The sequence below is a fragment of the Oncorhynchus gorbuscha genome, unplaced genomic scaffold (assembly GCF_021184085.1).
Source record: "Oncorhynchus gorbuscha isolate QuinsamMale2020 ecotype Even-year unplaced genomic scaffold, OgorEven_v1.0 Un_scaffold_1406, whole genome shotgun sequence".
Taxonomy (NCBI): Eukaryota; Metazoa; Chordata; class Actinopteri; order Salmoniformes; family Salmonidae; genus Oncorhynchus; species Oncorhynchus gorbuscha.
In genome coordinates, this window is record NW_025746192.1 from 127,427 (window position 1) to 150,171 (window position 22,745).

Below are 22,745 nucleotides of genomic sequence, written 5' to 3' on the forward strand. Positions count from 1 at the left end.
TGGGGAGAGGGAGACTGGTGAGAGGGAGACTGGGAGAGGGAGACTGGTGAGAGGGAGACTGGGGAGAGGGAGACTGGGGAGAGGGAGACTGGGGAGAGGGAGACTGGGGAGAGGGAGGCTGGGGAGAGGGAGGCTGGGGAGAGGGAGACTGGGGAGAGGGAGGCTGGGGAGAGGGAGGCTGGGGAGAGGGAGAGTGAGACTGGGGAGAGGGAGGCTGGGGAGAGGGGAGAGGAGACTGGGGAGAGGGAGACTGGGGAGAGGGAGACTGGGGAGAGGGAGACTGGGGAGAGGGAGGCTGGGGAGAGGGAGACTGGGGAGAGGGAGAGGGAGGCTGGGGAGAGGGAGACTGGGGAGAGGGAGACTGGGGAGAGGGAGACTGGGGAGAGGGAGGCTGGGGAGAGGGAGACTGGGGAGAGGGAGACTGGGGAGAGGGAGACTGGGGGAGAGGGAGACTGGGGAGAGGGAGGCTGGGGAGAGGGAGACTGGGGAGAGGGAGGCTGGGGAGAGGGAGGCTGGGGAGAGGGAGGCTGGGGAGAGGGAGGCTGGGGAGAGGGAGACTGGGGGAGAGGGAAACTGGGGAGAGGGAAACTGGGGAGAGGGAGACTGGGGAGAGGGAGACTGGGGAGAGGGAGGCTGGGGAGAGGGAGGCTGGGGAGAGGAGAGAGACTGGGGAGAGGGAGGCTGGGGAGAGGGAGAGAGGGAAACTGGGGAGAGGGAGACTGGGGAGAGGGAGACTGGGGAGAGGGAGGCTGGGGAGAGGGAGACTGGGGAGAGGGAGACTGGGGAGAGGGAGACTGGGGAGAGGGAGACTGGGGAGAGGGAGACTGGGGAGAGGGAGGCTGGGGAGAAGGAGACTGGGGAGAGGGAGAGGGAGGGGCTGGGGAGAGGGAGACTGGGGAGAGGGAGACTGGGGAGAGGGAGACTGGGGAGAGGGAGGCTGGGGAGAGGGAGGCTGGGGAGAGGGAGACTGGGGAGAGGGAGGCTGGGGAGAGGGAGACTGGGGAGAGGGAGACTGGGGAGAGGGAGACTGGGGAGAGGGAGGCTGGGGAGAGGGAGGCTGGGGAGAGGGAGGCTGGGGAGAGGGAGACTGGGGAGAGGGAGGCTGGGGAGAGGGAGGCTGGGGAGAGGGAGACTGGGGAGAGGGAGGCTGGGGAGGGGGAGAGGGAGACTGGGGAGAGGGAGGCTGGGGAGGGGGAGAGGGAGACTGGGGAGAGGGAGAGGGAGACTGGGGAGAGGGAGGCTGGGGAGAGGGAGGCTGGGGAGAGGGAGGCTGGGAGAGGGAGAGGGAGGCTGGGGAGAGGGAGAGGGAGACTGGGGAGAGGGAGGCTGGGGAGAGGGAGAGGGAGACTGGGGAGAGGGAGGCTGGGGAGAGGGAGGCTGGGGAGAGGGAGACTGGGGAGAGGGAGTCTGGGGAGAGGGAGTCTGGGGAGAGGGAGAGGGAGGCTGGGGAGAGGGAGGCTGGGGAGCGGGAGAACAGAAGTAAAATAAAAGGCTACAAAGCCAGATGTGTGTTATGGTCGTGTTATGGTAGTGGTATGGTAGTGTTATGGTAGTGGTATGGTAGTGTTATGGTAGTGTTATGGTAGTGTTATGGTAGTGTTATGGTCGTGTTATGGTAGTGTTATGGTCGTGTTATGGTAGTGTTATGGTAGTGGTATGGTAGTGGTATGGTAGTGGTATGGTAGTGTTATGGTAGTGTTATGGTCGTGTTATGGTAGTGGTATGGTAGTGTTATGGTAGTGTTATGGTAGTGTTATGGTAGTGTTATGGTAGTGGTATGGTAGTGTTTTGGTAGTGTTATGGTAGTGTTATGGTAGTGGTATGGTAGTGTTATGGTAGTGGTATGGTAGTGGTATGGTAGTGGTATGGTAGTGTTATGGTCGTGTTATGGTCGTGTTATGGTAGTGTTATGGTAGTGTTATGGTAGTGTTATGGTAGTGGTATGGTAGTGTTTCGGTAGTGGTATGGTAGTGTTTTGGTAGTGTTATGGTAGTGGTATGGTAGTGTTATGGTAGTGTTATGGTAGTGTTATGGTTGTGTTATGGTTGTGTTTTGGTAGTGTTATGGTAGTGTTATGGTAGTGTTATAAATGATGTAATAATGATGTCATGGCAGTAAGACCAAAACACCTGTAATACTTTAGACATGGTGTCAGAGATGGCAGACCAATAGTCGTGGCGAGAAGAACAGAACCAGAACATATGTATCGGTGAAGCAGTGAGTTTCGTCCAGTGAGTGGGGTGGAGGATTTTGCACTGGATCAAACCCTGTGTGTAGAAGAGGGGTTGACAAGGTACAGAATATCTTCCAATGCATCATCAGTAAACCTATCACCTAGATCCTGAACCAACAAGGTTTTAATAGCTGCTAATGAAGGATTCTGATAGCTGCTAACGAGGGATTCTGATAGCTGCTAATGAGGGATTCTGATAGCTGCTAATGAAGGATTCTAATAGCTGCTAATGAGGGATTCGAATAGCTGCTAATGAGGGATTCGAATAGCTGCTCATGAGGGATTCTAATAGCTGCTCATGAGGGATTCTGATAGCTGCTAATGAAGGATTCTGATAGCTGCCAATGAGGGATTCTGATAGCTGCTAATGAAGGATTCTGATAGTGCTAATGAAGGATTCTGATAGCTGCTAATGAAGGATTCTGATAGCTGCTAATGAGTGATTCTGATAGCTGCTAATGAAGGATTCTGATAGCTGCTAATGAGGGATTCTGATAGCTGCTAATGAGGGATTCTGATAGCTGCTAATGAGGGATTCTGATAGCTGCTAATGAGGGATTCTGATAGCTGCTAATGAGGGATTCTGATAGCTGCTAATGAGGGATTCTGATAGCTGCTAATGAGGGATTCTGATGAGGGATTCTGATAGCTGCTAATGAGGGATTCTGATAGATGCTAATGCAGGATTCTGATGAGGGATTCTGATAGCTGCTAATTAAGGATTCTGATGAGGGATTCTGATAGCTGCTAATGAGGGATTCTGATAGCTGCTAATGAAGGATTCTGATAGCTGCTAATGAGGGATTCTGATAGCTGCTAATGAGGGATTCTGATAGCTGCTAATGAGGGATTCTAATAGCTGCTAATGAGGGATTCTAATAGCTGCTAATGAGGGATTCGAATAGCTGCTAATGGGGGATTCTGATAGCTGCTAATGAAGGATTCTGATAGCTGCTAATGAGGGATTCTGATAGCTGCTAATGAGGGATTCTGATAGCTGCTAATGAGGGATTCTGATAGCTGCTAATGAGGGATTCTGATAGCTGCTAATGAGGGATTCTGATAGCTGCTAATGAGGATTCTGATAGCTGCTAATGAGGATTCTGATAGCTGCTAATAAAGGATTCTGATAGCTGCTAATGAAGGATTCTGATAGCTGCTAATGAAGGATTCTGATAGCTGCTAATGAGGGATTCTGATAGCTGCTAATGAAGGATTCTGATAGCTGCTAATGAAGGATTCTGATAGCTGCTAATGAAGGATTCTGATAGCTGCTAATGAGGGATTCTGATAGCTGCTAATGAAGGATTCTGATAGCTGCTAATGAAGGATTCTGGTAGCTGCTAATGAAGGATTCTGATAGCTGCTAATGAGGGATTCTGATAGCTGCTAATGAAGGATTCTGATAGCTGCTAATGAGGGATTCTGATAGCTGCTAATGAAGGATTCTGATAGCTGCTAATGAAGGATTCTGGTAGCTGCTAATGAGGGTTTCTGATAGCTGCTAATGAAGGATTCTGATAGCTGCTAATGAGGGATTCTGATAGCTGCTAATGAGGGATTCTGATAGCTGCTAATGAAGGATTCTGATAGCTGCTAATGAGGGATTCTGATAGCTGCTAATGAGGGATTCTGATAGCTGCTAATGAGGGATTCTGATGAGGGATTCTGATAGCTGCTAATGAGGGATTCTGATAGATGCTAATGCAGGATTCTGATGAGGGATTCTGATAGCTGCTAATTAAGGATTCTGATGAGGGATTCTGATAGCTGCTAATGAGGGATTCTGATAGCTGCTAATGAAGGATTCTGATAGCTGCTAATGAGGGATTCTGATAGCTGCTAATGAGGGATTCTGATAGCTGCTAATGAGGGATTCTAATAGCTGCTAATGAGGGATTTAGCTGCTAATGAGGGATTCTGAATAGCTGCTAATGGGGATTCTGATAGCTGCTAATGAAGCTAATGAGGGATTCTGATAGCTGCTAATGAGGGATTCTGATAGCTGCTAATGAGGGATTCTGATAGCTGCTAATGAGGGATTCTGATAGCTGCTAATGAGGGATTCTGATAGCTGCTAATGAGGGATTCTGATAGCTGCTAATGAGGGATTCTGATAGCTGCTAATGAGGGATTCTGATAGCTGCTAATAAAGGATTCTGATAGCTGCTAATGAAGGATTCTGATAGCTGCTAATGAAGGATTCTGATAGCTGCTAATGAGGGATTCTGATAGCTGCTAATGAAGGATTCTGATAGCTGCTAATGAAGGATTCTGATAGCTGCTAATGAAGGATTCTGATAGCTGCTAATGAGGGATTCTGATAGCTGCTAATGAAGGATTCTGATAGCTGCTAATGAAGGATTCTGGTAGCTGCTAATGAAGGATTCTGATAGCTGCTAATGAGGGATTCTGATAGCTGCTAATGAAGGATTCTGATAGCTGCTAATGAGGGATTCTGATAGCTGCTAATGAAGGATTCTGATAGCTGCTAATGAAGGATTCTGGTAGCTGCTAATGAGGGTTTCTGATAGCTGCTAATGAAGGATTCTGATAGCTGCTAATGAGGGATTCTGATAGCTGCTAATGAGGGATTCTGATAGCTGCTAATGAAGGATTCTGATAGCTGCTAATGAGGGATTCTGATAGCTGCTAATATATATATATATATATATATATATATATATATATATATATATATATATATATATATATATATATATATATATATATATATATATATATATATATAATTGAGTCACTTCCTGATTGGATTTTTCTCGGGATTTCACCTGCAATATCAGTTCTGTTATACTCACAGACAATATATTTACAGTTTTGGAAACTTTAGTGTTTTCTATCCTAAGCTGTCAATTATATGCATATTCTAGCATCTGGTCCTGAGAAATAGGCAGTTTACTTTGGGAACGTTATTTTTCCATAAATAAAAATAGTGCCCCCTAGCTTCAAGAGGTTAAGTGATGTCCACTGGCTCCAGGTCATCTATATGTCTTTGCTAGGTAAAGCCCCGCCTTATCTCAGCTCACTGGTCACCATATCTGCACCCACCCGTAGCACGCGCTCCAGCAGGTATATTTCACTGGTCACCCCCAAAGCCAATTCCTCCTTTGGCCGCCTTACCTTCCAGTTCTCTGCTGTCAGAGCAGCTCACAAATCACTGCACATGTACGTAGCCCGTCTGTAAATAGCCCATCCACCTACCTCATCCCCATACTGTTATTTATTTATTTTATTTTGGTCCTTCGCACCCCAGTATCTCTACTTGCACACTGATCTTCTTCACATCTACCATTCCAGTGTTTAATTGCTATATTGTTATTATTTCTCCACTACGGCCTATTTATTGCCTTACCTCCCTAATCCTACCTCATTTGCTATGCTTTCTTGGCCAAGTCGCAGTTGTATAAATGAGAACTTGTTCTCAACTAGCCTACCTGGTTAAATAAAGGTGTTCTCAACTAGCCTACCTGATGAAATAAAGGTGTTCTCAACTAGCCCACCTGGTTAAATAAAGGTGTTCTCAACTAGCCTACCTGGTTAAATAAAGGTGTTCTCAACTAGCCTACCTGGTCAAATAAAGGTGTTCTCAACTAGCCTACCTGATGAAATAAAGGTGTTCTCAACTAGCCTACCTGGTTAAATAAAGGTTAAATAAAAAATGATGCACTGTTGTCTAGGAAGAAGTAGTCAACACTCTTAAGTGTGATGGACACGAGAAAAAATGAATTTTCCTGACTAGTTGGATTGAAAATACACCAGGGGTCTGTAACGGCAAACTGTTGAAGAAAAGTGTGGATAATCTTAGAACGTGTGCTAATTTTGTTGGAGTTACAATACAAAGTAGGATTAATCCAGCAATTAAAATCGCCTCTCTAGATTAATGTGTGAGGTCATATCTGGAAGTGAAGACAAAGGCACGGTATCAAAATGTTTTGGCACATAGATATTGGTAAGGATCAATGGAGTATTATAGATTGGCCGTAATATATCAGTGGCCGTAATATATCAGTGGCCGTAATATATCTGACACTGGCATCTGAAATAACCTTGGAAGAAACAAAGGGCTGCCATTTGTGGATCAGAATTGGCAGCTTCCCTCAATTTATTTTGAGAACTGGAGTGATAAAGTTTTTTTCTAATGTGATCTGAAATTCTCAGATGGGTCTCTGTGTTTGACTGGTTGGTTCAAACCTTTTACAGTTCCAACTAGACAATGTAACTCCGTCGGAGTAGTAGTACTCTCGCCCTATTAGCTTGTTGAGTCCTTTGGAAAAAGAGGAATTGAGTGTAGCTTTTTAAATGTAAGTCGAAGACTTAACTTGACAAACAGGAAATACCAAACCAAAAAAACTGTTGAACTACCACCCACCCGCTGAAGTGTCTTCCCAAACAGGAAATACCAAACCAAAAAACTGTTGAACTACCACCCACCCGCTGAAGTGTCTTCCCAAACAGGAAATACCAAACCAAAAAAACTGTTGAACTACCACCCACCTGTTGAAAGCGTCTTCCCAAACAAGTTGCCTGCACCCCCCACCCCCCTCCAATATACAAGCTCCTAAATACTCTCCAGTATTTGGTTCAGTAGCTAGGCTAAACTCTTACCAAGCGGAGCATTGTGACAATTATATTTATAAAAGAGAAAAATATATATAAAAAGATTATTGAATAGTGTCAAGTAAAGTGACAACAGGGTGTTAAATCAAATAACATAGACAGCATGACAGCTTATGGCCTCCACAAAATAAAAGGAAAATGTTCCACAAGCCGACATAGAAAACTATTTGTTTTAAAGGCCTACCTTCAAACTCAGGGCCTCTTTGCTTGACACAATAGGAAAATCAAAAGAAATCAGCCAAGACCTCAGAAAAATAATTGTAGACCTCCACAAGTCTTTTTCATCCTTGGGAGCAATTTCCAATCGCCTGAAGGTACCACGTTCATCTGTACAAACAATAGTACGCAAGTATAAACACCATGGGACCACGCAGCCGTCATACCGCTCAGGCAGGAGACGCGTTCTGTCTCCTTGAGATGAACGTATTTTAAAGCTTGGTTGAAAACAGGTCTTCCAAATGGACAATGATCCCAAGCATACTTCCAAAGTTGTGGCAAAATGGTTTAACCTCTAGCGTCGAGCAATCCCGTATCCGGGAGCGTAATCATAGCCTCAAGCTCATTACCATAACGCAACGTTTCCTATTCATGAAAATCGCAAATGAAATAAATATATTGAAACAAAAGCTTAGCCTTTTGTTAACAACACTGTCATCTCAGATTTTCAAAATATGCTTTTCAACCAAAGCTACACAAGCATTTGTGTAAGAGTATTGATAGCCTAGCATAGCATTAAGCCTAGCATTCAGCAGGCAACATTTTCACAAAAACATGGTCATGGCTCACATCAACACCATTATCCCAGAAACCCTAGACCCACTCCAATTTGCATACCGCCCAAACAGATCCACAGATGATGCAATCTCTATTGCACTCCACACCGCCCTTTCCCAGCTGGACAAAAGGAACACCTATGTGAGAATGCTGTTCATTGACTACAGCTCAGTGTTCAACACCATAGAACCCTCAAAGCTCATCACTAAGCTAAGGATCCTGGGACTAAACACCTCCCTCTGCAACTGGATCCTGGACTTCCTGACGGGCCTCTGCCAGGTGGTGAGGGTAGGCAACAACACATCCACCACGATGATCCTCAACACTGGAGCCCCTCAGGGGTGCGTGCTCAGTCCCCTCCTGTACTTCCTGTTCACCCATGACTGTGTGGCCAGGCACGACTCCAACACCATCATTAAGTCTGCCGACGACACAACCGTGTCAACCCCTAACCCTAACCAAACCGACAACGAGAGACAGCCTATAGGGAGGAGGCCGGCGACCTGGCCAGGTGGTGCTAGAATAACAATCTATTCCTCAACGTATCCAAGATTAAAGAGATGATTGTGGACTACAGGAAAAGGAGGACCGAGCACGCCCCATTCTCATCGACAGGGCTGTAGTGGAGCAGGTTGAGAGCTTCAAGTTCCTTGGTGTCCTCATCACCAACAAACTACAATGGTCCAAACACACCAAGACAGTCGTAAAGAGGGCACAACAAAGCCTATTCCCCCTCAGGAAACTAAAAAGATTTGGCATGGGCATGGGTCCTCAGCTCCTCAAAAGGTTCTACAGCTGCAAAATCGAGAGCATCCTGTTGTTATTCATCCTGTTGTTATTCATCCTGTTGTTATTCATCCTGTTGTTATTCATCCTGTTGTTATTCATCCTGTTGTTATTCATCCTGTTGTTATTCATCCTGTTGTTATTCATCCTGTTGTTATTCATCCTGTTGTTATTCATCCTGTTGTTATTCATCCTGTTGTTATTCATCCTGTTGTTATTCATCCTGTTGTTATTCATCCTGTTGTTATTCATCCTGTTGTTATTCATCCTGTTGTTATTCATCCTGTTGTTATTCATCCTGTTGTTATTCATCCTGTTGTTATTCATCCTGTTGTTATTCATCCTGTTGTTATTCATCCTGTTGTTATTCATCCTGTTGTTATTCATCCTGTTGTTATTCATCCTGTTGTTATTCATCCTGTTGTTATTCATCCTGTTGTTATTCATCCTGTTGTTATTCTGTGTTTTTACTGTTGTTTTTTTATTTCTTTACGTACCTAATACCTATTTTCTTTCATTTACAAATGGCACTGTTGGTTAGGGCCTGTAAGGAAGCATTTCACCTGTTGTATTCGGGGCACGTGACAAATAAACTTTGATTTGATCACTTCTTTCACTGTACAAAGACAAAAGAGATGAAAAACCTTGCTTCGGATATTCTGTCGTTCAAGTGAACCGAAACTGTCAGGAGCAGACAAATATGCCCGCCTCTCCAGTTGGTAGCTCGTTCAGGAAAATCCAAGGCTTTGCTGCGGCCTACTTTAGCAATCTTCCGTTCAGTCATTATTAACGTTCAGAAGAGCAAAGAGATATGAAACTATGTAAACAGTACTTCGTAAAGTGACATTAATTAAACAATATATTAAACTGCTCTATATTAAATCACATTTGTCACAACTTGGCGGACCTCTGGGAAACGTGCTACGGCATTCGTGCCCCCGGAAATCCCCGACATGGTCTTGTTAGGTGCCTTAATGCTGATGTGTGTGTGTGTGTGTGTGTGTGTGTGTGTGTGTGTGTGTGTGTGTGTGTGTGTGTGTGTGTGTGTGTGTGTGTGTGTGTGTGTGTGTGTGTGTGTGTGTCTGTCTGCGTGCAGGTGGAGAACATGTTGTACCCTAAACTGATAGCTGTGAACTCCGCCCACTTTGACTTCCATGGTTGTAACTTCTCCGAGAAGAACATGTACGCCCGCGACAAGAGAGACGGTCAGAGCAAAGAGGGCAGTGGACGCGTGGCCATGCACAAAGCTATAGGACTACTACACAGGTAATATCACTATGCACAAAGCTATAGGACTACTACACAGGTAATATCACTATGCACAAAGCTATAGGACTACTACACAGGTAATATCACTACGCACAAAGCTATAGGACTACTACACAGGTAATATCACTACTACACAGGTAATATCACTACTACACAGGTAATATCACTATGCACAAAGCTATAGGACTACTACACAGGTAATATCACTACTACACAGGTAATATCACTACTACACAGGTAATATCACTACGCACAAAGCTATAGGACTACTACACAGGTAATATCACTACTACACAGGTAATATCACTACTACACAGGTAATATCACTACGCACAAAGCTATAGGACTACTACACAGGTAATATCACTACTACACAGGTAATATCACTACTACACAGGTAATATCACTACTACACAGGTAATATCACTACGCACAAAGCTATAGGACTACTACACAGGTAATATCACTACTACACAGGTAATATCACTACGCACAAAGCTATAGGACTACTACACAGGTAATATCACTACTACACAGGTAATATCACTACGCACAAAGCTATAGGACTACTACACAGGTAATATCACTACTACACAGGTAATATCACTACTACACAGGTAATATCACTACGCACAAAGCTATAGGACTACTACACAGGTAATATCACTACTACACAGGTAATATCACTACGCACAAAGCTATAGGACTACTACACAGGTAATATCACTACTACACAGGTAATATCACTACGCACAAAGCTATAGGACTACTACACAGGTAATATCACTACTACACAGGTAATATCACTACGCACAAAGCTATAGGACTACTACACAGGTAATATCACTACTACACAGGTAATATCACTACGCACAAAGCTATAGGACTACTACACAGGTAATATCACTACGCACAAAGCTATAGGACTACTACACAGGTAATATCACTACGCACAAAGCTATAGGACTACTACACAGGTAATATCACTACTACACAGGTAATATCACTACGCACAAAGCTATAGGACTACTACACAGGTAATATCACTACCACACAGGTAATATCACTACGCACAAAGCTATAGCACTACTACACAGGTAATATCACTACCACACAGGTAATATCACTACTACACAGGTAATATCACTACGCACAAAGCTATAGGACTACTACACAGGTAATATCACTACTACACAGGTAATATCACTACGCACAAAGCTATAGGACTACTACACAGGTAATATCACTACTACACAGGTAATATCACTACGCACAAAGCTATAGGACTACTACACAGGTAATATCACTACGCACAAAGCTATAGGACTACTACACAGGTAATATCACTACGCACAAAGCTATAGGACTACTACACAGGTAATATCACTACGCACAAAGCTATAGGACTACTACACAGGTAATATCACTACTACACAGGTAATATCACTACGCACAAAGCTATAGGACTACTATAATATCACTACTACACAGGTAATATCACTACTACACAGGTAATATCACTACTACACAGGTAATATCACTACGCACAAAGCTATAGGACTACTACACAGGTAATATCACTACGCACAAAGCTATAGGACTACTACACAGGTAATATCACTACTACACAGGTAATATCACTACTACACAGGTAATATCACTACTACACAGGTAATATCACTACGCACAAAGCTATAGGACTACTACACAGGTAATATCACTACTACACAGGTAATATCACTACTACACAGGTAATATCACTACTACACAGGTAATATCACTACGCACAAAGCTATAGGACTACTACACAGGTAATATCACTACGCACAAAGCTATAGGACTACTACACAGGTAATATCACTACTACACAGGTAATATCACTACTACACAGGTAATATCACTATGCACAAAGCTATAGGACTACTACACAGGTAATATCACTACTACACAGGTAATATCACTACGCACATAGCTATAGGACTACTACACAGGTAATATCACTACGCACAAAGCTATAGGACTACTACACAGGTAATATCACTACGCACAAAGCTATAGGACTACTACACAGGTAATATCACTACTACACAGGTAATATCACTACTACACAGGTAATATCACTACGCACAAAGCTATAGGACCACTACACAGGTAATATCACTACTACACAGGTAATATCACTACTACACAGGTAATATCACTACTACACAGGTAATATCACTACGCACAAAGCTATAGGACCACTACACAGGTAATATCACTACTACACAGGTAATATCACTACTACACAGGTAATATCACTACTACACAGGTAATATCACTACGCACAAAGCTATAGGACTACTACACAGGTAATATCACTACGCACAAAGCTATAGGACTACTACACAGGTAATATCACTACTACACAGGTAATATCACTACTACACAGGTAATATCACTATGCACAAAGCTATAGGACTACTACACAGGTAATATCACTACTACACAGGTAATATCACTACTACACAGGTAATATCACTACGCACATAGCTATAGGACTACTACACAGGTAATATCACTACGCACAAAGCTATAGGACTACTACACAGGTAATATCACTACGCACAAAGCTATAGGACTACTACACAGGTAATATCACTACTACACAGGTAATATCACTACTACACAGGTAATATCACTACGCACAAAGCTATAGGACTACTATAATATCACTATGCACAAAGCTATAGGACTACTATAATATCACTATGCACAAAGCTATAGGACTACTACACAGGTAATATCACTACTACACAGGTAATATCACTACGCACAAAGCTATAGGTCTACTACACAGGTAATATCACTACGCACAAAGCTATAGGACCACTACACAGGTAATATCACTACGCACAAAGCTATAGGACTACCACACAGGTAATATCACTACTACACAGGTAATATCACTACGCACAAAGCTATAGGACTATTACACAGGTAATATCACTACCACACAGGTAATATCACTACGCACAAAGCTATAGGACTACTACACAGGTAATATCACTACTACACAGGTAATATCACTACGCACAAAGCTATAGGACTACTACACAGGTAATATCACTACTACACAGGTAATATCACTACTACACATGTAATATCACTACGCACAAAGCTATAGGACTACTACACAGGTAATATCACTACGCACAAAGCTATAGGACTACTACACAGGTAATATCACTACTACACAGGTAATATCACTACTACACAGGTAATATCACTACGCACAAAGCTATAGGACTACTACACAGGTCATATCACTACTACACAGGTAATATCACTACTACACATGTAATATCACTACGCACAAAGCTATAGGACTACTACACAGGTAATATCACTACGCACAAAGCTATAGGACTACTACACAGGTAATATCACTACTACACAGGTAATATCACTACTACACAGGTAATATCACTACGCACAAAGCTATAGGACTACTACACAGGTAATATCACTACGCACAAAGCTATAGGACTACTACACAGGTAATATCACTACTACACAGGTAATATCACTACTACACAGGTAATATCACTACGCACAAAGCTATAGGACTACTACACAGGTCATATCACTATGCACAATGCACACTATGTTGATAGAAGGATGTGATAAGCAGAACAGAACCCCGTACCTACTGTAAAGTCTGGTGGGTTTAGCGTCGATAGAAGGATGTGATAAGCAGAACAGAACCCCAAACCTACTGTAAAGTCTGGTGGTGGGTTTAGCGTCGATAGAAGGATGTGATAAGCAGAACAGAACCGAGAACCTACTGTAAAGTCTGGTGGTGAGTTTAGCGGCGATAGAAGGATGTGATAAGCAGAACAGAACCCCGAACCTACTGTAAAGTCTGGTGGTGGGTTTAGCGTAGATAGAAGGATGTGATAAGCAGAACAGAACCGAGAACCTACTGTAAAGTCTGGTGGTGAGTGTAGCGTCGATAGAAGGATGTGATAAGCAGAACAGATCCCCGTACCTACTGTAAAGTCTGGTGGTCTTTGATGTTATGGGGCTGTTAACCTTACACCCGTCCTGGGGGCCTTGTTAAGGTCAACAGCATCATTATCTTTACCCAGTAAAGGACATTTTAGCCAAAGACCTGGTTGCCTCTGCCAGGAGGCTGAAACTTGGCCGCAAGTGGATCTTCCAGCAGGACAACAACCCCAAGTCTCCAGACTTGAACCCCATTGAAAACCTGTGGTTTGAATTGAAGAGGACAGTCCATAAGAACAGACAGGTTAAAGAAGGATTTGTAAGCCTTGAGACAAATGAGACGTGGCTTGTGTATGTGTGCCATTCAGAGGGTGAATGGGCAAGACAAAATATTTAGTAGGTGCCAGGCTCACAGGATTGAGTGTGTCAGTTTCCTGTGTGCATCAAGAACGGTCCACCACCCAAAGGACATCCAGACAACTTGACACATCTGTGGGAAGCATTGGAGTCAACATGGGCCAGCATCTCTGTGGAATGCTTTATACACCTTGTAGAGTCAACATGGGCCAGCATCCCTGTGGAAGGCTTTAGACACCTTGTAGAGTCAACATGGGTCAGCATCCCTGTGGAACGCTATAGACACCTTGTAGAGTCAACATGGGCCAGCATCCCTGTGGAACGCTATAGACACCTTGTAGAGTCAACATGGGCCAGCATCCCTGTGAAACGCTATAGACACCTTGTAGAGTCAACATGGGCCAGCATCCCTGTGAAAGGCTTTAGACACCTTGTAGAGTCAACATGGGCCAGCATCCCTGTGAAAGGCTTTAGACACCTTGCAGAGTCCATGTCCTGACGAATTGAGGCTGTTCTGGGGACAAAAAAGGGTACAAGTCAATATTAGGGAGGTGTTCTTAATGTTTTGTAAACTCAGTGTATGTTGGAGTGTAATTATTATATACAGTGCATTCGGAAAGTAATCAGACCCCTTGACTTTTTCCACATTTTCAGGTAGTGATGCAGTGATATGACATTTTGGTACGTTTCAGGTCGTGATGCAGTGATATGACATTTTGTTATGTTACACCATAACCTGTTTCAGTAGCTATAGTTAGCTAGCTAACTATATAGGTAGCTGTCATCTAAATAACCCTAATTTATAAGACAGTTCTTATTTGATTAATGGTGGTCGGATCCAGCTATGTGAAGCTAGCCACAATAAGGATTATCCACAATAATGGACTTTGTGGTTAGACTTCAAAATAAAAGTATTGCATAATTCTCACATTTATTAAAAATACAAACCAGATTTACATAAATATTCAGACCCTTTACTATGAGACTTGAAATTGAGCTCAGGTGCATCCTGTTTCCATTGATCATCCTTGAGATGTTTCTACAACTTGATTGGAGTTCACCTGTGATAAATTCAATTGATTGGACATGATTTGGAAAGGCACACACCTGTCTATATAAGGTCCCACAGTTGACAGTGCATGTCAGAGCAAAAACCAAGCCATGAGGTCGAAGGAATTGTCCGTAGAGCTCTGAGACAGGATGGTGTTGAGGCACAGATTTGGGTAAGGGTACCAAAAAAATTCTGCAGCATTGAAGGTCTCCAAGAACACAGTGGCCTCCATCATTCTAAAATGGAAGAGGTTTGGAACCACCAAGACTCTTCCTAGAGCTGGCTGCCCAGTCAAACTGAGCAATCGGGGAGAGTGGTCCTTCTGTAGCTCAGTTGGTAGAGCATGGCGCTTGTAACGCCAGGGTAGTGGGTTTGATCCCCGGGACCACCCATACGTAGAATGTATGCACACATGACTGTAAGTCGCTTTGGATAAAAGCGTCTGCTAAATGGCATATATTATTATATTATTATTATATTATTATGCCTTGGTCAGGGTGGTGACCAAGAACCTGATGGTCACTCTGTCAGAGTTCCTCTGTGGAGATGGGAGAACCTTCCAGAAGGACAACCTTCTCTGCAGCACTCCACCAATCAGGCCTTTATGGTAGAGTGGCCAGACGGAAGATTGAACCAAGATTGAACTCTTTGGCCTGAATGCCAAGCGTCACGTCTGGAGGAATCCTTGCATCATCCCTACGGTGAAGCATGGTGGTGGCAGCATCATGCTGTGGGGATGTTTTTCAGCAGCAGGGACTGGGAGACTAGTCAGGATCGAGGCAAAGATGAATAGAGCAAAGTACAGAGAGATCCTTGATGAAAACCTGCTCGAGAGCACTCAGGACCTCAGACTGGGGTGAAGGTTCACCTTCCAACAGGACTACGAATATCCTTGAGGACTTGAACCTGATCGAACATCTCTGGAGAGACCTGAAAATATCTGTGCAGCGACGCTCCCCATCATGACATTTTGAGAGGATCTGCAGAGAAGAATGGGAGAAACTCCCCAAATACAGGTGTGCCAAGCTTGTAGCGTCAAACCCAAGAAGACTCTAGGCTTTAATTGCTGCCAAAGATGCCAAAGGAGTAAATGGTCTGAATAATTATGTAAATGTGATATTTCAGTTTTATTATGTTAATATACTTTAAGGAATATTTGATAAAACTATTTAGATGCAAAAACACTGGATGTCATTGAATTTGCTTTGTCATTATGGGTTAAATTGTGTCTAAAAACCTTTTTTTGCTTTGTCATTATGGGTTATTGTGATGTCATTATGGGGTATTGTGATGTCATTATGGGTTATTGTGATGTCATTATGGGTTATTGTGATGTCATTATGGGACATTGTGTGTAGATTTGATGAGGGAAAAAAACTATTGAATCCATTTGAGAATAAGGCTGGAACGTACCAAAATGTGGAAAAGTCAAGGGGTCTGAAAACTTTGGTAGAGTGGCCAGCCGGAAGCCACTCCTCAGTAGAAGGCACATGACCTCCCACGTGGAGTTTGCCAAATGGGAACGAAAGACCTTGAATGAGTAGGCGTGTCCAAACCTTTGACTGGCATTGTATATGTATTCTACCAAAGATTTTAGAACACCAACTCATTCAAGTTTAGAATGACATTTTATTACTAATTTCTACATTGTAGAATAATAGTGAAGACAAAAACTATGAAATAACACATGTGGAATCATGTAACAACCAAAAAAGTGTTAACAAATATTTATTTTATTTTAATATATATAATATATTCCAAATTGACTGACCTTCATGTCTTAAAGTAATGATGGACTGTCGTTTCTCTTTGCTTATTTGAGCTGTTCTTGCCATAATATGGACTTGGTCTTTTACCAAATAGGGCTATCTTCTGTATACCACCCCTACCTTGTCACAACACAACTGATTGGCTCAAATGCATTTAGAAGGAAAGAAATTCCACAAATGAACTGTTAACAAGCACACCTGTGAATTGAAATGCATTCCAGGTGACTACCTCATGAAGCTGGTTGAGAGAATGCCAAGAGTGTGCAAAGCTGTCAAGGCAAAGGGTGGCTACTTTGAAGAATTTCAAATCTAAAATATATTTTGATTTGTTTAACACATTTGTGGTTACTACATGGTTCCATATGTGTTGTTTCATAGTTTTGATGTTTTCACTATTATTCTACAATGTAGAAAACCTCTGACTGGTACTGAATATATTATGGTTATCTATTACAGCTATACGTTGGAGTGCAACTACAACACGGGGAGGACAGTCAACACCATCCCTCCTGCCTGCCATGACAACGGACGAGCCACACCCCCTCCCCCTCCTGCATTCCCCCCCAAATATACCCCCCGAGATATTCGAACAGGTACACATGAAGCGAAGGCCAGCCAACGAGAGCATACAGGTCTCAGTGGTGGGTAGTATATGGGGCTTTGGTAACAAAACGGATGGCACTGTGTGATAGACTGCATCCAATTTGCTGAGTTGAGTGTTCGAGGCTATCTGGTAAATGACATCGCCGAAGTCGAGGATCGGTAGAATAGTCAGTTTTACGAGGGTATGTTTAGCAGCATGAGTGAAGGAGGCTTTGTTGCAAAATAGGAAGCCAATTCTAGATTTATTTTTGGATTGGGGATGTTTGATGTGAGTCTGGAAGGAGAGTTTACAGTCTAGCCAGATGAGAACACCCCAATCTGACCGTTTTACTTACCATAGCAGAGCTGGTTATCCAGAGCGTTAGTGACTGTAACGTATACTGACACCGGCCATATTCAACCGATCAAGTCTTATTTATTCTGCGCTCTGGCACACTCAGACGAAAGTGCTCTGAAATCGGAGTAGATGGCCAGAGTGAGTTTAGGAACGTACCCTAGAAAAGCTAACTCTATGTGTGTGTCTAGGTGGGGCGTGCGGTTGCCATAGCAGCCCTGGACATGGCTGACTGCAACCCGTGGCCACGCCTCGTCCTTTCAGAACACAGCAGCTTGACCAACCTCCGCGCCTGGACTCTCAAACACGTCCGCAACAGCAAGGGCCTCAACACACACGCACAGCCACGGACACACACGAGCGGGAACAAGGGCCTCAACACACACGTACAGCCACGGACACACACCAGCGGGAACAAGGGCCTCAACACACACGCACAGCCACGGACACACACCAGTGGGAACAAGGCATCACCACCCAAGAGCTTCAATACGTAAGAACACCTCTGTTTTCCTGCTGTAGCTGTAGCTCTGTTATTATCATCGTATCACTACGCTGAAGTACAAAGCATTAATGTCTCGGTGTGTGTAGGTCTCTGACCAGTTCTGCATCAGACACTATCCAATCATAAACACTAAGCATTAATGTCTCGGTGTGTGTGTAGGTCTCTGACCAGTTCTGCATCCGACACGTCTCTGAGTCAGGTTCGTTGTAACAGGCACAGCAGTAGCAGCCAGACACCGTCTCCTCAGATACACACCTCGCCGAGCCTCACCTTCGGTTCCACGCACAACACATACACACAACGCGGGGGGAGCAAGGCACTCGGACCTGTCAGAGGTAAGACTCTATTTATTGTCCTCTCTCTCTAGCTCTCTCTGTCTCTCTCTCTGTCTCTATCTCTCTGTCTCTCTCTGTCTCTCTCTCCCTGTCTCTCTCTGTCTCTGTCTCTCTCTGTCTCTGTTTCTCTCTGTCTCTCTCTCTGTCTCTCTCTCTGGCTCTCTCTCTCTCTGTTTCTGTTTCTCTCTCTCTGTCTGTCTCTCTCTCTCTCTCTCTGTTTCTCTCTGTCTCTCTCTCTGTCTATCTCTCTGTCTCTCTGTCTCTGTTTCTCTCTCTCAGTTTCTCTCTCTGTCTCTGTTTCTCTCTCTGTCTCTGTTTCTCTCTCTCTGTTTCTCTCTCTGTTTCTCTCTCTTGTTTCTCTCTGTCTCTTTTTCTCTCTGTCTCTCTCTCTCTCTAGCTCTGTTTCTCTATGTCTCTCTCTCTGTCTCTGTTTCTCTGTTTCTGTTTCTCTCTGTCTCTCTCTCTCTCTGTCTCTGTTTCTCTCTCTGTTTCTCTCTGTCTCTGTTTCTCTCTGTCTCTCTCTCTCTGTCTCTGTTTCTCTCTGTCTCTCTCTCTGTCTCTCTGTCTCTCTGTCTCTCTGTCTCTCTCCCTGTCTCTCTCCCTGTCTCTCTCCCTGTCTCTCTCTCTAGCTCCCGCTTGTTCTCTCTGTTTCTCTCTCCTCTTATGAATGATGTATGCAGGTCTATGCCTGCGGGTAATGACATGGGTGTAGTAGGGGTTGATGTATCGGGGCTGGGCAGAGCTCTCCAACCCTGTTCCTGGAGAGAGACCCTCCTGTAGGTTTTAACTCCAACCCTGTTCCTGGAGAGAGACCCTCCTGTAGGTTTTAACTCCAACCCTGTTCCTGGAGAGAGACCCTCCTGTAGGTTTAAACTCCAACCCTGTTCCAGGAGAGAGACCCTCCTGTAGGTTTTAACTCCAACCCTGTTCCTGGAGAGAGACCCTCCTGTCGGTTTTAACTCCAACCCTGTTCCTGGAGAGAGACCCTCCTGTAGGTTTTAACACCAACCCTGTTCCTGGAGAGAGACCCTCCTGTAGGTTTTAACTCCAACCCTGTTCCTGGAGAGAGACCCTCCTGTAGGTTTAAACTCCAACCCTGTTCCAGGAGAGAGACCCTCCTGTAGGTTTTAACTCCAACCCTGTTCCTGGAGAGAGACCCTCCTGTCGGTTTTAACTCCAACCCTGTTCCTGGAGAGAGACCCTCCTGTAGGTTTTAACTCCAACCCTGTTCCTGGAGAGATATGACCCCTGTAGGAACAGGATTGGTGACCCCTGGTGTATGACCCCTGTATGACCCCTGTGACCCCTGGTGTGTTCTGCTGTCAGGTGGATATTGTTTAAACACTGGAAGAGAATGAGGCTGATGATGTCAGAGCAGGAAATCTAACCTCGGCTATAATTGGCTGAGCTGACAGCTACTATGCCCTGCCCCCGTGTGTGACCTCTAGGTTCCCCTGCATGGCTCCCCTGCTTCACGGGTGTCGTGTGTGTCCTGCATGTGTTAGAACCATGTGTGTAATCCCTCCTGCATATGTCTGAGCCTTATGTGTGTGTATCTCTGTAGACGCTACAACTCAGGAGAAGAGACGCACCCCCCACCACCACCGCTCCGTCCTCCGCTCGTCTCCTAGCAACAGCCACCCCCCCACCCCAGCCCGGCCCCCGTCATCCCCCACCTCCTCCTCTTCCTCCTCCTCGTCCTCCTCGGTGGCGTCCTGTCCTCTCCCAGGTCTGTACTCCCTCCAGACTCCAAGCCTGTCCGCCTTGCTGCCCTCCCTGCAGGCCATGCCCTCGATGCCCCGGCCTGGGCTGCTCGCCAAACTGAGCCCCCTGCTCCAGGCCGGCCTAGGCTCGCCGCTGGCTTCCCTCATCTCAGACACTACTACTACTACAGCACAGATTGGGCACAACCAGGACTCATACTGAGAGACAGGGAGGGAGGGAGAATGTGTGTTTGGTGCTAGCCTAAAACTTCTACTTTAAATTCCTCTGGTTTTTGTGGACCTCAGCTCTGTCTGTCCTTCTATTATTCACCATAAAGTAGCAAGTAAATATATGTACAGTGCCTTCAGAAGGTATTCACACCACTTGACTTATTCCACATTTTGATGTTTCAAAGTGGCATTAAAATATATATATATATATTTTAAATCTATTATCTACACAAAATAATCTGTAATGTCAAATTGGAAGAAAAACATTTTGTAAAAACAAATATGAAAAATAAAACGCATATATATCTTCATTATATAAGTGTTCAACCTTCTGAGTCATGTTAGAAGCACCTTTGTCAGAGATTCCATCTGGGTAAGTGTCTCAGAGCTTTCCACACCTGGATTGGATAACATTTGCCCATTATTCTTTTCAAACTCTTCAAGCTCTGTTAAATTGGTTGTTGATCGTTGCTAGACAACCATTTTCAGATCTTACCATTGATTTTCAAGCAGATTTAAGTCAAAACTGTTACTCGGCCACTCAGGACCATTCACTGTCTTCTTGGTAAGCAACTCCAGTGTAGATTTGGCCTTGTGTTTTAGTTTATTGTCCTGCTGAAAGGTGAATCCATCTCCCAGAACCAGGTTTTCCTCTAGGGTTTTGCCTGTACTTAGCTCCATTCTGTTTATTTTTAATCCCTCGAAACTCCCCAGTCCTTAATGATGACAAGCATACCCATAACATGATGCAGCCACAACTATGCTTGAAAATATGGAGAGTGGTACTCAGTAAGGTGTTGTATTGGATTTGCCCCAAACAGAACACTTTGTATTCAGGATAAAAAGTGAATTGCTTTGCCACATTTTTTGCAGTTTTACTTTAGTGCCTTATTGCAAACAGGATGCATGTTTAGGAATATGTTTGATTCTGTACAGGCTTCCTTCCTTTCACACTGTCATTTGGTTTAGGATTGTGGAGTAACTACAATGTTGTTGATCCATCCTCAGTTTTCTCCTATCACAGACATTTAAATTATGTAACTGTTTTAAAGTCACCATTGGCCTCATGGTGAAATCCCTGAGCGGTTTCCTTCCTCTCCGGTAACTGAGTTAGGAAGGACGCCTGTATCTTTGTAGAGACTGGGTGTATTGATAGACCATCCAAAGTGTAATTAATAACTTCACCATGCTCAAAGGGATATTCAATGTCTGCTGTTGTTTTTTACCCATCTACCAATAGGGGCCCTTATTTGAGAGGCATTGCAAATCCTTCCTGGTCTTTGTGGTTGAATCTGTGTTTGAAATTCACTGCTCGACTGAGGGACCTTACAGATAATTGTATGTGTTGGAGTACAGAGATGAGGGACCTTACAGATAATTGTATGTGTGGAGTACAGAGATGAGGGACCTTACAGATAATTGTATGTGTTGGAGTACAGAGATGAGGGACCTTACAGATAATTGTATGTGTGGAGTACAGAGATGAGGGACCTTACAGATAATTGTATGTGTTGGGGTACAGAGATGAGGGACCTTACAGATAATTGTATGTGTTGGGGTACAGAGATGAGGGACCTTACAGATAATTGTATGTGTTGGGGTACAGAGATGAGGGACCTTACAGATAATTGTATGTGTTGGGGTACAGAGATGAGGGACCTTACAGATAATTGTATGTGTGGGGGTACAGAGATGAGGGACCTTACAGATAATTGTATGTGTTGGGGTACAGAGATGAGGGACCTTACAGATAATTGTATGTGTGGGGTACAGAGATGAGGGACCTTACAGATAATTGTATGTGTGGGGTACAGAGGGGTACAGAGATGATGGGACCTTACAGATAATTGTATGTGTGGAGTACAGAGATGAGGGACCTTACAGATAATTGTATGTGTTGGAGTACAGAGATGAGGGACCTTACAGATAATTGTATGTGTGGAGTACAGAGATGAGGGACCTTACAGATAATTGTATGTGTGGAGTACAGAGATGAGGGACCTTACAGATAATTGTATGTGTGGAGTACAGAGATGAGGGACCTTACAGATAATTGTATGTGTTGGGGTACAGAGATGAGGGACCTTACAGATAATTGTATACAGATAATTGTGTTTGGAGTACAGAGATGAGGGACCTTACAGATAATTGTATGTGTTGGGGTACAGAG

General features: G+C 44.1%; 2 protein-coding genes across 2 annotated transcripts in view; both read left to right on the plus strand.

Moving 5' to 3' along the window:
* Window positions 1–21,046, plus strand: part of agbl5 (AGBL carboxypeptidase 5) — a 38,569-nt gene extending 17,523 nt beyond the window's left edge. The window contains 6 exon segments of the mRNA XM_046337427.1: window positions 9,528–9,697; window positions 17,321–17,438; window positions 17,440–17,457; window positions 17,993–18,294; window positions 18,466–18,641; window positions 20,206–21,046. Coding sequence (XP_046193383.1) covers window positions 9,528–9,697; window positions 17,321–17,438; window positions 17,440–17,457; window positions 17,993–18,294; window positions 18,466–18,641; window positions 20,206–20,567 — 1,146 coding nt within the window. The 3' untranslated portion in view covers window positions 20,568–21,046.
* On the plus strand, window positions 6,182–9,518 carry LOC124022735 (keratin-associated protein 4-3-like). Its single transcript, XM_046337428.1, has 2 exons — window positions 6,182–6,203; window positions 8,456–9,518. The coding sequence occupies exons 1-2, from the start codon at window positions 6,182–6,184 to the stop codon at window positions 9,028–9,030; spliced, it is 597 nt and encodes a 198-aa protein (XP_046193384.1). The 3' UTR covers window positions 9,031–9,518.
* Window positions 21,047–22,745: the final 1,699 nt, after the last annotated feature.

Excerpts from the sequence above, each read along its gene's own strand:
- LOC124022735 (XM_046337428.1), top strand. The coding sequence starts at position 6,182 with ATGTTTTGGCACATAGATATTG. Across the intron at positions 6,204-8,455 it reads GTTTTGGCACATAGATATTG|CATCCTGTTGTTATTCATCC; the intron begins GTAAGGATCAAT and ends CAAAATCGAGAG.